Source organism: Heptranchias perlo, chromosome 2 (assembly GCF_035084215.1).
Source record: "Heptranchias perlo isolate sHepPer1 chromosome 2, sHepPer1.hap1, whole genome shotgun sequence".
Taxonomy (NCBI): domain Eukaryota; kingdom Metazoa; phylum Chordata; class Chondrichthyes; order Hexanchiformes; family Hexanchidae; genus Heptranchias; species Heptranchias perlo.
The window spans coordinates 82,595,527-82,611,187 of NC_090326.1; the positions used below are offsets into that span (position 1 = coordinate 82,595,527).

A 15,661-nucleotide genomic window follows, 5' to 3' on the forward strand; every position below is an offset into this window, starting at 1 on the left:
TTGAATTGGAGGTAATTTTAAAATGGTGCATCTCGTTCAAAAGCTGCTGTTACAAGACACAGCAGTGAATAAGCACTTCACATGAAGTATTTACCCCTGCACTGCTGTTTCCCTTCAAAACCCTTTTGAAAATGTTATCAGGGTTCAAACATATTACTAGAGTGGCAGGAGTATACGTGGTTGCTGGCTGCTGCTGTAGTAGAAGAGCCTCTTGGGAATGAGGTGTCCCTTGTCTCATGGCAGCTAAGATCCGAGATGGAGCAGCTGTAGACTGCAACTCTTGTGCGTAACCACGGGCAACTTAGCCCTGTGTATTTTTGATCACATGTGAAAGCATTGGTGCGGACAGAAGGTTGGGCAGATATGTGCTGTTATCCTGAGAGGCAGCACCATTACCTGAGTGCATTCCTGCTGTGTTACTAATACTAGGTTCTGCATTGTCACTGATTTGTGGGACAGCCGACCTAATGATACCAATGAAATACTTGTCTGGAACACAGCCCCAAACCTTTTTGAGGGCAGAACAGTCAGCTCGCTCCTATCTAACATGCAAGGCTCTCTGGCAGCAGTCTGACCATCCACGGCAGAAGCACAGACTGCACTTACAGCCTTTGCCATGGGGGTCTACCCTGCAGATGGCCCTGAAGTTGCCACATACTCCAGGGTGGACTGCAGTGCTGCAAAGCCATTCATTAGGGTATCACAGACTCCTCCAACTGATCCACCATCTGCTGCACAGTGTCTGACACCATCCACGATGCCTGCATAAACATTTGATGCTCTGCAAGCATTCTTCTATTAAAAGCAGGTTCAGTGAGAACTAGATCCCCAGGCTCAAGAGCTGAGGACGATGTATCACTATCTTTGGGTCAGCAACATCTTTCACCTCGTTCTCCACTACATGATGCTCCTGCTCACCCATGTTCTGTGTGTCACTCAGTGCAGTTCCCTTTATCACATTCTCTAATTGCCCTTTGGTGAATGTCTCTAGGCTAGTGCTTGTGAGGGAGAAAATGAGTGATGACACATGTTCTGAAGTACTGGCACAGGCAACCCACTGAGACCTCGTTCATCTTCCCCAGACACATCTAGAGGAAGAAAAGAGGAAGAGAGATTAGAATGGGTTTCTCAGGATGCAGCTTTCATTTCGCTTTCAATAGGAGTGACATAAGGGTTTCATGATATGATTCACTGACAATGGGAGGAGAAGGAGGAGAAGCACAATCCATAACGAACCCTCAGTTGTCCTCATATTTCAACAACTCCCGCACACTAAGTGGCCTTCCTGTCCAGGATCTGAATGGCTTCTTCGTCATAGTGGATGAAAGGTTGTAGATTTGTCGGCTTGCCACCCATTGCCAATCAGTCTTGGCTGTTATTGGATGTGTTCTCCTTGAAGAAAGAACTGCAAAAGAGAGAATTATCTTTTGCTCCGACAGCATGCAGTAAAACCCGACCATCCGCCTGCATACTACAATGGGTGCGATGACAGCTGCATGCAGCAAGCAATCACGTACACATGTGGCATTTGTGGGGTTATTGCAAGTAATGATATGAGAGAAGGATCATTTCCACATGAAGGCTGAGGGTCGAAAAGGCATTGAGCTACTTCCTGGGCAATAATGGTAGGTTATGTGGCACTTTAACACAGTGAGAGAAGAGGCCAGTGTAAGTGTCAAATATGCTTAGTACTGTTTATTCTTAGAAGGTGTAGCTGACTCCTCTTATCTCGCCAGACCTCATAAAATAATGACTTTTTGCAGCTTTGGGGGGGCGCCATGTGCCAAATGCTGCAATTGGCATTGAATGCCCTGTCTATATTACTCCACTTATCTGCTGCAGTTCTCACCAGGTCCCTCCTTTTCTCCCTTCCAAACAGTTCAACTCCTGAACCCTTGATCAGTTCCCAGGCATCTTGCTGGCGAAGTGGATTTAAATTTTGAGCCGCTGCTGACGATGCAAGTAGGTCCTTGGAAGGTGGGGGTGGTAGGGGGGGACCGAGGCAAGCGGGAGGGGCGAGGCAAGCGGGAGGGGCGAGGCGAACCGGAGGGGCGAGGCAAGAGGGAGGGGCAAGGCGAACCGGAGGGGCGAGGCGAACTGGAGGGGCAAGGCAAGAGGGAGGGGCGAGGCAAGCGGGAGGGGCGAGGCGAACCGGAGGGGCGAGGCAAGAGGGAGGGGCAAGGCGAACCGGAGGGGCGAGGCAAGAGGGAGGGGCAAGGCAAGAGGGAGGGGCAAGGCAAGAGGGAGGGGCAAGGCGAACCGGAGGAGGGGGAAGCGATCAGGAGTGCAGGGGAGGGGAGGCTCCAGTGCTGGTTGCATTCAGGGCAGCCCAATTTCAGGAAGGGATCCTAAATCAGGTGTTGGGCCCTCTATTTACATTTGCAAAGGTCCTAATGCCTGTTTCAGGAGCGGGCACTGGACACCTATATATCAGCCTTTAGCTGTATGGCGGGTGGCCCACTTCCAGCGTGGAATGTGCTCGTGCATGTCACCCACCATATTGGATGCTTAGGTGAGCACAGCGTCAATGAATTTCTAGGCCCTCTTTCCGAGCATTTGTCTCTGCTGCTCTTTATAGAAATTATGCGACAGATATAAGGGAGACTCCCTTGCTCCCTATGGGGAAGTCCCTGGCCTAGTTCATCACTTCACGCAAGTACAAAGATGCAGTTTGGGAACTCAGTGTGGGGAACACAAATGATTTTGTTTTAGTGAAATTAGGTAAAATAATGACACTAACGTGAAAAAAATCGAATTAGATCCAGTAAAGCCACTGTTCAAAGTTGTGCCTCCGTATCAAATTTTCTTTTGACATGAAGATAGATTACTAGCTGAAAAGGTATCACTTCACTAGTGTTCAAGTATACTGATTTCCAGGAAATTATCAGCAACCCTTAGGCAGGCTGATAATTTTTTTTTTCAAAATCATCTTCGTACCATTTCATAGAACAGAACACAAACGTGCACAGTCTGGTTCGGTGAGGATCTGCTGAACTTTCCTTAAAAAAAGCTTCAACACAGTAAAGACTACAATGATCAAACCGTTCTATCAGAAGGTACGTGACATATATTGGAATCAACCTGGAAGCTGATGTGTGTGTCCCAACTCACGGACTTTGGACTGACTGGGATCATTTTTCTGTAAACAATATACAAAACATGGGCTGGTGCTCCCCAGTGGCTCAGTGGGTAAATACATCACATGGCATGTTACTGTTCCATGAAGAAAAGGTCCGTGGATACTATGATTGGCTCCAGTGTTCTCGGGTGAAAGAAGAGGAAATGTCATCATAGATACCCACTCCTGATCACTGTCCAGCGAGCCACTGCTGGAAAGTGTATGGGTGGCAGGCTTGGATGTGATGTCAGATTGTCAAATAGACTAGTAACACTTACTGTTTAGATTCACACAAGACCAATGACCACATGGGTGAGTAAATGGTCAACTGCCAAGGCCCATGGAATTATAACCCAGTAAAAGCGCCATTCGAAGAGGAGAGGAAATTTTACAAATATCAATAAGTGAGCAGGCTGCCTACCTTATGTTCTTCTTATTTCGCATTATCTTGCCATGTCATCTTAGATTTTAGATACAGTGAAGGAAGAATGTAGAACAGTGAGATATAGTTTATTCCTGATCCCAAGCAGGGTATAAAGCATTTACTCACAAGATCAATAAACACACTGCTGCCTATGTGTGTATATGGTTTCTCATATGCACACAAAAGCTACTGTTGCTTTTCTAAAAAAACTGATTTAAATTGTGTGAAAACACTTAACATTGAAGGCAGTTAAGATCCTTTAATTATGTCAGTTCTAATTAGTAATTATAGCACTGGTAATGTTAAACACTCCAAAGGGCTGTGTGGAGCAACTGCAATAAGATTAAATTTACCAGAAAGAAAAAAAAAGTTGTGTGAAGCTCATCATACAGAGTAGGATGGGGGAGTTGAGTCTAACTTGGGATAAAGAGGGAGAAAGCACCATCCAGAAATGGGCATTTGCATTAACTCTGACTATGTTAGGATCCGTGTCAAAACTGCCAAATTGGGATCAAAGTTCAAATTAATAGGACTGAATAACACATAGGTGCTCCCAGCAGACCACCAAGAGGCAAGAACATATCCACCAGCAGACAACAGAGGAATCAGATATTCAATTACAACTAGAATGTGAGAGAATTAGGCACTTACCCATCACTGGGTCACTAGGGTATATATCCTAATGGATTGACATACAAATTCAACATAATCAATCAAGGAATATAACCCACGTCTAGCACTCGGCCACCAGATGCACATTATTGTTAGACCATTAAAGCAATGTCCATATATCCACTAGCAAAACAACAGGCAGTAACCACTAGACAACCAAGAAACTGGATATTATAATCACTGTAACACCAGGGAACCGGGCACACACCCAGCACAAGGTTGACAGGGAACTGGAGACATTTCCACCACAATAACACCTAGGAATCAGAAACATACTGCCACAAAATTAACATGGATCTGGACTCCTACCAACATTAGACTACCAGAGAATTGAACACATAATGACGTTAGACCACCAGGGAATCAATGGTACATTGCTAAAATCAGCCAATGGAGAACATAAACTGAGAAACAGTTACTCTGTTCAGAAAAAAATATATAATTAATATAATTTTAAATGGGCCACATGTCTGTTGCTAGGTTACAGGTTATAACACCAGATTAATCTACTGTATGTCATTTGCATACATGTGAGATTATGGCTATGAACTACATAAATTACAGTCTGAGTCACTTGTGTCGAGAAACAGCTAATTGGTATGAAAAGGGGATTTTTCTTTTAAAGCAGGAGGAAGTGACATGTATTATAATGATTAATCCATTTCTGTCAATTGTCAGTGCAGTGACTAATTATCACATTTGTCATTTCTAGAACATGGTACAAAAATACAACTAAATACTTACAAGGTTTTGAGACCAAGCCGTCTGGGATAAAAGATTGCAACGCTTTTGACTCAAGAACTGAATGTGTGGCTTTTTCTTTAAACGTGCAGACCATTTGAAGTTACCACAAAGATGACGAAACGTGCAACTAAAATATAATCATTCTAGTATTTACTGAGTATTTTAAGAAGCAGCTCAGATGTCATGATAATGCCTAGCAGTCTAACCTCACCATGTAAATGCCATAAGCTGGATATAGCAAACCCACAAATAGCTGAACTGAGAATAGAAAGCTTTCTGTCCTGAAATAAATATTGTACGTTGCACATCTTACAGCCTGCAGAATGAGTGTAGATAGCAAAGAGAAAAATGTACCATATGCAGTTTATAAACTTAAAATAAAATCATGCGCATAGCATTAAGAAACAGGTGGTGAAAAGTAACCTCTGGGCCTCTAATTGTATATCATAAGCTGAACAGTAAAAGACGACAACAGGTTCAAGCATATAATGAAATTATACATTACTGGGCACAAGATATTGAATTATATACAATGAACAAATACTTTACATGTTTCTCACCTAATTTATTTCTTATACTTCAGAACATTCGCCTTTTCAAATTGCATTAACAATAGCCCCGATTTTAATTTGAGGCAAGCGGTGAGCATGGGGTAGGCAAGGTGAGTGCCAAACCATGTTAACTCCCTGGCCTCATTTAAATACCCCAAGCTCGACTCCCACTCAATGACATGAGGCCAGCGGGCAGGAGTCAGGTGAACATGGCAGGAGGCCGCAGCCAGAGACCCGCAGGAATGGTCCCCAGCAGTCAGGTAAGTGGATTGGGGAGGAAAGCGATCATGGTTGCGGGGGGGGAGGGTTGGTGGGGAGGGAAGTCCAGGGAAAGGGTTCCTGCTCCTCCTGGTCCACAAGGAAACCTTTAAAGAATAAAATGTACTCACTTTTTCAGCCATTTTCTGGGCCTGCTGCTCCATGGCACATGATGTTCCTGGCACCAAACATCACTGCTGTCGTCCGGGTCTGAAATATATCATCGGGTCCCGACCTTTGAAGGTCAATGAGACTTTCACCTGCCTGGGGTGAGGGCCTCGCATGCTGCCCGACATGTGCCTGCTAAAATGGCGCGGGGCGCGTGTACAGCATGGATCCAGTGAGTAGGATGCTGCTACGATTTTAACCTCCTGACAGCCATGTTCTCGTCAGGCACGTGGGGGTTAAAATCAAGGTTAATATTTTTAAATAAATTCTGTAGACGTTCCATAAATGTTTGATGTCTGGCAGTTTTCTATCCCAAGAAAGCTTCTTGAAGAATTTTGACAAGAGAAACATTGAGGGGAATTTAAACTGCCAACCCCCACCCCCCGCCCCCAGTACAGATGTGATAGGGGCCAGGACGGGGTTAAAACTTCAAAAATCAGAAACCCAAACCCAACCCCAACCCACCTTCAACGCACCCACTTCCGCTTTTAATGGAAGCAGGTTGGGGGGGCAGGCGACTAGCCTACTAAGGAGAAGCATGTCAGTTATTTAAATATGTTAATGAGCTTCCTGCCTCAAATTTTACCAGAGGTTTACTTTTAACGCCTGCGGGTCGGGTTTCCGATGGCTCGGGAAATCTGGCAGCTGTAGGGAGGCACGAACGGCCGGATCCAGCAGGTGAACACCTTTCCAGTACTGCTTGTGGGCCAGGAGGAGCAGGAGTGCTTCCCCCACCGGCCTCTCAAGCAAACCTGTTGCAATCGGCCTACCCACTCCGTGATCTGCCTCCCTCCCAACCGCAATCCGATGCCCCCCCGACCTCCATGATTGACCCCCCGACCTCCACAATTGAACCCCCCAATCTCCACAATCTCCACTCGACCCACAATTGACTCCCCCGACTACCATGATTGACCCCCCGACCTCAACAATTGACCCCCCCGACCTCCATGATCTCCCCCCAACCCATGATCTCTCCATCCCTCCCTTCCGCTCCCCGTCTGTGGTCTACCAGCGCAGGCCTTCCCGCCCGACAGCCAGCTTCTCAATCTGACAGGCTGCTGGCCAGGAATCGGAGAAAAAATGTGATCCCCCTTCACCTCCCCCCCCCCCCCACTCGCTCCCTCCCTGGAAATATCAGGGTCATTAAATTCAGTCACAGATTCTATTTAGCACGAATATCCCGACCCATGGCCCATTCTTGCCAAGTTGCAAGGTGGGCACTGTAATGTGTGATTGACCATTATATGTAACGTGCTAAACAGCAGACCAATTCCTGCCAGGGCTGTGAGAGGAAAGTTGGTCTCTTTCTCTTTTAAACTGGGTATAAAGCTGAAACCCAATAAGAGCAAAGTAGCAATGTAACCATTATCATTACCAGCTGTAACCAAGGTCTTCATACATATGCTTCCCAAAAATTCCATGAAATATTAACACAACTGTATAACTCATTTTGGGTGTGTTTCGTTATTATTTTGATTCTCTCCCTGTTGAAGGTGGTGCCTCACGCCCAGGTATGGTTTAATGACTGCTAGCACCACTCTCGTACCTCACTCAAATGACCATTCTACATGCGGGCACCTAGGTAGCGAGTGTCAGCAAGCTATCCTATCATGATGAAGAGACGTCACAGTTAAGTGTTATTCTGTGCTTGCCTGATGTCCACACACGTGTCCTTTTCATTAAGGATCATTGGATAACAACTGAGGGTGAGAAATCGGGCTGATTTTTTTTCCTACTTCTGACCAATTGTACTATTTCTGACTGCTGCCTTAGTTGATATCAGCAAACTCAGCACAGATTGGGTAGTGCATTTACTCACTGAGTCAGCTGGGGGGGGCATAATTTATTAGTCACAAAAAAGCCGTATCTATATGAATGAGATTATACTGATGAAAATTATACTGAAATATCTTTTGATATATTTGAATGACAATTGTTAAAGCATGTTAACATTGTTCATTTACTTACACATTACACATTTATTTTGAGAAAGTACTGCTCCTAATGAATTTCCAGCTGAAACCCTTTGTTACTTTGTTTTCACCACAATTTTCCACAACATAATCTTACTGGATAGTTGCCAAGAGTGTAACAAGCATGATGGGAGCGAATGAGAATTTCATTAGGAATGTGACTGCAGTGGTGGAATTCTGTAGGATTATATAACTTTACTGGCATATTATCAAAGGAGTTTTCACATAAAAGGCAATGTTAGCATCTCTCGGATTTCTACAATCTTCATTATCTGTCTGCACTGCAATAAATTCACCGAGGACTACATCAGTATAAAATACTGTCACAGAAGCCAAACCAAGATTTATTTAATTGATGAGTAACAACTGAAAGCATAAACTTGCCATAAAAATATTTGCTATTTATGTTCATTAAAATCTGCTCTGTTTGATATTAACAAGTAGAAATAGTTTGCATCTCACAAACTGAAACTTAAATTCCATTCCCAAAGGTTTAACTAGTCAGTGCAGCTGTACTATATCGGGAAGATATTCCCTGTGATACAATCAATTGCTGGGTACAATCCCACAAGCACTGGCAACCCTCTGATATCGCAAAGAAAATTAATTGATACGCCATCGCGATATAATCTTTGTGAAACCATACTTCATGGGTCTGCATTATCCCCTCTCTCCCACTCAACTTCCCTTTACTCTCTCTCTTACATTTAACAACCCACTCAGCTTTCCTTTCTCAACCCCCTTTGTACCCTTTCTTTATCTATACTCCCTCTCTTAATCCCCTCTCTATCTCTCAAGTTTCTCTCCCTCCCTCACGCAATTGCCTCTCTTATCCCAATCACACTCTCAACCGCTTCATTCTCTCTCAACTCCTTCTCTACCCCCTCTCTCCATCTTTTCCCTCCCTTCCTGTTTCCTCAAAGCCTTTGCTTGCTTTCAAAATTATATTTTTAAAAAATCAAATTAGAATGTGGAAAGGAACTCTGTTTTCCTTTGTCTTTATTTGTATTGTTCTGTTTATCTCTCTCTGTCTCATAAGTTTTAGAAATTAGATCCTCTCTCTCACAGATATAAGTCATTATCATTGATCTTTTCAAACTGTCAACAAAACATAGGCGAGTTAATTAGTTGGCTTTGAAATTCAACTGGTGCTTTTTTAATTTAACATTAGCATAAAAAGACACTCCTCTCTCACCTTGTCTCTCTCTTACCCCACTCTCTTTCCCCCTCCCAGTTTAATACATTTTCTGAAGTTTATAGCTACAACAGGTGTATGATTAGCACACTGTCAATTTTTCTCGCTCTATCAAAGACATATCAGCACAAGCTATTTAAAGAAAATATCCAATATAAATTTCACCTCAATTAAGCTTGAAAATTGCCCTCCTGTTTTTGAAAATGATTTTAAGAAAAGCAACTGAGAAGAAAGTTGAAGAAGCTAAGAAAAATATTGCACCAATACAGCTGACTAAATAGTACCGATGCATCCTGGAAAATTAAGTATACTGCAAACATGCTCAGACTGTACAATTCAAATTCAGCAGAGTCACAGGTCTGAACAAAAATATCAAGTGCAAGCCCAAGCTATTGGGAGAGGTAGGTGCACAGAGAGGGGAGAACACACGATGCCAAGGTGAGGCGAGGCTAGGCTGGCAGCGGCCCCAGTATTTTTATGGAGCCAGGATGAGCACCCCTGCTCCTTTCGGCTACACAAAAACAATCATTTTTTAAAAATGTTATGGCTGTTTCCTGAGATGAACGCCAGTGCACATGGGCAGAGTGTTTGTGTCGCAAGTTCTGCCGATGTGTACCTTACAATTGCAATCGAGGTCCTAGCTAAATTATTGGGACCCCAATTTGCATGGGAAAGAGGCTTACCACTTGTTTCAGGCAGGGGCTGAACCATACAGTAGTAAGCCTCTTGTGAAATTCACAGTGGGCCAATCATTGGGGTTATCGGGGCGGTAAAGCTATCAACCCCATTTTTAGGTCCTTACCGCCCCATTAACGCCGATTTTCCCAAATAAGTCTCAGCCCCATTGTATGTGACACAGTGTGACACCTTTAACATTGAAATACCTATCACAGTGCCACCTACAGGAGTAACAGCAAGTGGAAATACTTAAAATGAGTTTTTAATGAAATGTGCATCCCATATGCAGAAATGAATGTGTAATAGATATTGTTTTCATTTTTTAAATTTATTTTTGTATTAGCACAAAGTCCATCTTTTTTAAAGGCCATTCCTTCTGGGCTATGGATTACTTGAACAGACAACCTATGCTAGGCCTGAGCTAACAGCAGCCAGGAATGACTGTCCAGGTGCTTTGATATTCCATTATTTTTGTTGTTATCTGGAGAGAGCGACCTCCGTGTGTTGCTCTCTCAGTTTGTACTCTCACCTTGTTGAAGACCTGTTCAGGGCTGGACCTGGAAGCACATCCTTATTTGGATACCCTCATGAATTGCACAGGCATGTGGAGAAGGGATTCTTAGACACAGTCAGTAGTGCCAAAGGATGGTTTTCCTGAAGCAATGGGGACCCTACTGATGTTTCTACCTGAGACAACCACAGCTGACATACCAGGGGGCTATACAAAGTCATTTGGAGGCTGTCCTGATGAAAGTAGAAAGTATGCACAGGACTGGTTCCCCACATTCACTCTACTGAAACCAGTGTCCTTTACAGGTTAATTTATCGATCCATATTTTCATGGGTCTGCATTGTCATTCTTTCTCTGTTAGTCCAACTGTATTCTCGGAGTGAACTTGACTGTAGGAGAGCTGCAGATCCACAGTCATCTGCAGTCCTGTACATGCACCAGGTCTCTGATTTCCCCTTCCCCTCTGGTACCTGGCCTTTGAACATCTCCCTTATGCAGCATGATTGAAATTAGCAATTCGGGTGGTGGGGTGTTTAACGGCAGGGAATTGAACCTGTCCCCCCACCCAGCACCATGGCATTGTATATTGTATACTTTAACATGTTGTGCCACAAACTGTCCCTGATAATTACCACATTCAACATATATAAAACAAATTCAAGTAATGCATTAAAATACTATGCTGCAATAACTTCCTATCAATATGGGCTAGGTCATATCTTTAATAATAAATCAGAATTTCCCTCTGGTCAGATTATCAGGTTTCCACTGAACGTTTAGTGGAGGGTTGAAACATCTCAAATTTAACAGTGAATAGAGAATAGAGAAAACACAGTCTTACACACAGTGCCTCTGTGAAAGCAAAACTGCTTACCTGAGGTGAGCATACTATGCATTCTGTGCTGAGCCAACAGCTGGAGCGGCTGCTCTCGCCCAGAAACCCCATCTGAGGAGAAACATGATTCAGTCTCATAAATAGTCTGCAGCATCTTTCCTTTGAGTCCTCACTTCAGCCACATAAAAGATTCATCAGAACTCCGGCAGAGTCATTTCCTCCTTAATTCCTCCTCCAGAAACAAATGGATGACTTGCACGTTACTACATCATAAACTGCTCTCTCTCTCTTTCACTTTTAAACTGCAGGCTGAGTACTCTCCCTCACTCTTATACTCCAGGCAAGCCAAACAGTTATAAAAAGCAGCCCAAACTCTTCTCTTCTCTTCAAAGGGTACTTAATTTTTTTCTATCTTTTTTTAGTCCATTTGGTTTGTCTCGCGGAGGAATCCGAAAGCAGCTGGAAAGGTACAGTAACCACAGCTGAGGGGAGCCTTTTCTTCTTCTTCACAGGCACTGGAGGGTTTTCAAGTGTAGTGTCAAACCATTGCCCTCACAAGTGTGTTCTGCCCCTGTTTACTCCCCTCCAAGTTGGTAAAAGCAAGTGATAAAACGTTTACATATGAATCAACAACAACACAGCCCACAGGCGACAGAAATAGAACAATGGCTGGTGTTAACCAAAAATAGGTCATGCATGGCAGGGGATTGAGCTGTATTAATGCATTTGAGAAATACCACTGCAAGTGCAAACAGTGTACAGCTGTCCAATCCCTCAGCTGGAAATGCTGTTCTCCAGTCCTGCTCCAATGTCTCAAAATGTATTGACTTCTATTTTTGTTCATATACTCAGAATAGATGCTACATCACCAGGTCCTGTTTACATTAGGCAAAAGTCATTCAAATTTGTCCAAGTTAATTGCTGCTCCAAATTCGAAGCTACTGTGTGAGTGGCGCTGATCATCCATAATTCATGTCCCTTATTAAAAATGCTCCATGTCTGGACTTGGTGACATTTTAAACAAGCTCCAGAATTACAAATGGAATTTAGCTCATGTGGTCAGAACAAGTGTCAGATTTACTATACTGCAGTTTTGTGCACTGGGTTTAGTGTGTGCACTCAGTGGGTGAAGTATTAGCTGATAAGCAACTTGCTACTACAGTCCAGCACTGTATTGCCTGAATGAAGTTCAGACAACTCCTATTTAGTATACTACAAAATTGCTTATAGTAGAAGTGGTTCTGCTGGGGCTCCTGGTAAAATGGAATTTATCTAATTTACATCGCGGGGTGATTTCATAGCATCAGAACAACCCATAATGCATGTGGATAATTAAACCTGTGTATATGCAATTGGTTAAAAGCTGTTAATTGTTACTTTAATTTCTAAAGAAGAAGCAGCTTGCATTTATATAGCTCCTTTCATGATCTCAAGACATCCCAAAAGTGCTTCACAGCAGATGAAGTACCTTTGAAGTGTAGTCACTGTTGTAATTAGGGAAATATTGCAGCCAATTTGTGCACAGCAAGGTCCCACAAACAGCAATGAGATAAGTGACCAGATAATCTGTTTAAGTAGGGTTGGTTAAGGGATTAACGTTGGCCAGGATATGTGCCCTGCCCTTTTTTGAACAGTGCTTTGGGATCTTTTAACGTCTCACCTGAAAGTTAGCACCTTCAACAGTGCAGCGATCCCTCAGTACTGCACTAAAGTGTCATCTTAGATTATATGCTCAAGTCTTTGGAATGGGGCTTGAACCCTTGGCTGTCGGACTTAGAGGTGAGGGTGCTACCACTGAGCCATGACTGACACTTTACATGATGTGGAGATGCCGGTGATGGACTGGGGTGGACAAATGTAAGGAATCTTACAACACTAGGTTATAGTCCAACAATTTTATTTTAAAATCACAAGCTTTCGGAGATTATCCCCTTCGTCAGGTGACGAAGGGGATAATCTCCGAAAGCTTGTGATTTTAAAATAAAATTGTTGGACTATAACCTGGTGTTGTAAGATTCCTTACATTTGACACTTTACAGGCAGAGAAGGACATGCTAATGCAGTCAGCAATGTAATAATGCCACTGTACTGTAGCTCTGGTATGCCAATACTTTAAAATTCTCAGGTTTAATAAAATATTTTATTGTTGCAGTATTTTCAGTAAATGGCTGAATAGAGCCTCTGCACTCAACCACTGATATTTTTGTCTGTTTGGGCTGGAAAGGTTTAAAGAGGAAATGACTCTTTCTTTGCCTTATGCTGCAGGTTCCAAAGATAGTAAAGCTGATTTAGCAAAAAGCATCCAAGCGTCCCCTGCACTTTGATAGGATGAAACCTGAACCAAAGCAAGATGAAATTCATTGAAAATCACCATAAGGTAGAAATTCCACAAATAAACAGATCTGGTTACTCAGCACGAACGGCAGGGGACGCACCTCTGCTTTACATTTTTACAAGAGACATTATAAAACCATATTGCTCCACAAGTATCTCTTTTCCTTTTGAAATAGCCTAGACAAAGCAGCTCACTTGCTAATATACATTGTGGACTAAATTTTATAACAAACTACAATGTGCGCCATATCTTGGTGCAGGATGGATTATGCATCATTATTTGATGTGTGCAATATTCTCTATAATTTTGTCTTGTGATAAATTTGCACATATGTGAATGAATAATAGGTTTGTTGTTTAATATCTCATTTCTATTACAGTAATTCCTTTGTAAACAATGTTGCAATGCAAATGAGGTGGTGTACATGGTCCAGAGGAAGACAGCACCACTTCACAAGGTGGCCTTATTCCCTGCCGTTGAGTCAAAAGCACAGTCAGTAAACCTATGTGACTGCTCCTGAGAGTGTTCACCGTTGGCTCTCAAAGTGACTGTACAGGCTAGCCAGCAATGGGATTTTTTAACATTTCCAGCTTGTATGGACTTTAACTCCCCCCACCCCCCAATATCAGGGAAGGGCTGTGGCCAGAGGTGTAAAATCACAATGTAACTTAAGAGGACCTGCACATACAAATTGCGCGCAGGCTAAATTGTTGCCTACCTGTCTCCATATTGTAAACAGGCCAAATTTGGAACACAGGTAACTGCACTATATTGTACAGTCATGGGTACTAAAGTCTCAAACATTATTTGTTCCTTATAGTAAATTGGAGTAAAATTCTGCACTTGGGTCCATCATTCTCTTCATAAGTTAATTTATGGAGCATTATATTGCCAAATTATGAAACCAAATTCAGCACTTCCCCTAATGCAGCACTAAGCAAGGGTCGAGTGGAATTAAAATTGTATTATAACATTACATTGCCCTTTCAGTGAGCTGTTCTTTTACACTATTCATCTCTCCTCTGAAAAGCAGCCTGAGAACTGTGTAACGGCTATAGTAGTCTCAATGCACAAGATAAAATGGATAGATTAAAAAAACAAAACAAGAAACAGATACATTAAACTGAGGAATGAAAATGTTTCCTGGCCAATTTCTGCCTTCCTAACCCAGGGATACTGAGGCTAATTGTATTGTGTCTGCCACCACTCTGGCTGAGATCAGCCAACTCAGCATAGATCAGGGATTGGGCCTGGGGTTTTCCTGTTTCCACACACTGTCCCTATGAAGGCAACATTGCTCTTTGAGAGCAACAATTACTTGTACATTTTTTTTTATTCGTTCATTGGATGTGGGCGTCGCTGGCAAGGCCAGCATTTATTGCCCATCCCTAATCGCCCTTGAGAAGGTGGCAGTGAGCTGCCTTCTTGAACCGCTACAGTCCGTGTGGTGAAGGTTCTCCCACAGTGCTGTTAGGAAGGGAGTTCCAGGATTTTGACCCAGCGACGATGAAGGAACGCCGATATATTTCCAAGTCGGGACAGTGTGTGATTTGGAGGGGAACGTGCAGGTGGTGTTGTTCCCATGTGCTTGCTGCCCTTGTCCTTCTAGGTTGTAGAGGTCGCGGGTTTGGGAGGTGCTGTCGAAGAAGCCTTGGCGAGTTGCTGCAGTGCATCCTGTGGATGGTACACACTGCAGCCACTGTGCGCCGGTGGTGAAGGGAGTGAATGTTTAGGATGGTGGATGGGGTGCCAATCAAGCGGGCTGCTTTGTCCTGGATGGTGTCGAGCTTCTTGAGTTTAACACCAGGTTTGTTACGGGAATTAAACAGCAAAAACTTAGGTAGGAATACACCCCTCAAAAGATATTAATCAAGAAATGATAAAGCTACTCTCCGATCAGCCTTCTCAGGAAGAAGAGTAAACTTAATTTTTTAAAAGGTGTTTTATTTGTCCTCACAGAGATCAGTACCTTTTGTAGTTTTTGTAGTGATGTCACGAACCTTTGTACTTTGCACATGGATTCCTGACAATCGCAGGACCCGAAACCCACAGGTGAACAGTGAAGATCAACGACATCAATAAACAAAGTACACCAACCCCTGCAGGGTAGAAACCCAAGGGCTGGAGTTAACCACTCAATTTCACTTGGCATTGGTAACCTGCCATTTTCCCAACAGGGACCCCACAGTTGCTCAC

General features: G+C 43.3%; 1 protein-coding gene across 8 annotated transcripts in view; it reads right to left on the bottom strand.

The window, feature by feature from the left end:
- The window catches only part of LOC137340905 (histone deacetylase 9-like), a 641,963-nt gene that overhangs the window by 385,654 nt on the left and 240,648 nt on the right, over positions 1-15,661 (bottom strand). The window contains exon 1 of one of the 8 annotated variants that reach the window (XM_068003740.1): positions 11,170-11,717. The exons of the other annotated variants lie outside the window; for them this stretch is intronic. Within the exon in view, the coding sequence (XP_067859841.1) occupies positions 11,170-11,284 (115 nt within the window). The 5' untranslated portion in view covers positions 11,285-11,717. Of the gene's footprint in view, positions 1-11,169; positions 11,718-15,661 lie in introns of those variants that run through there. 8 annotated transcript variants of the gene reach the window in all.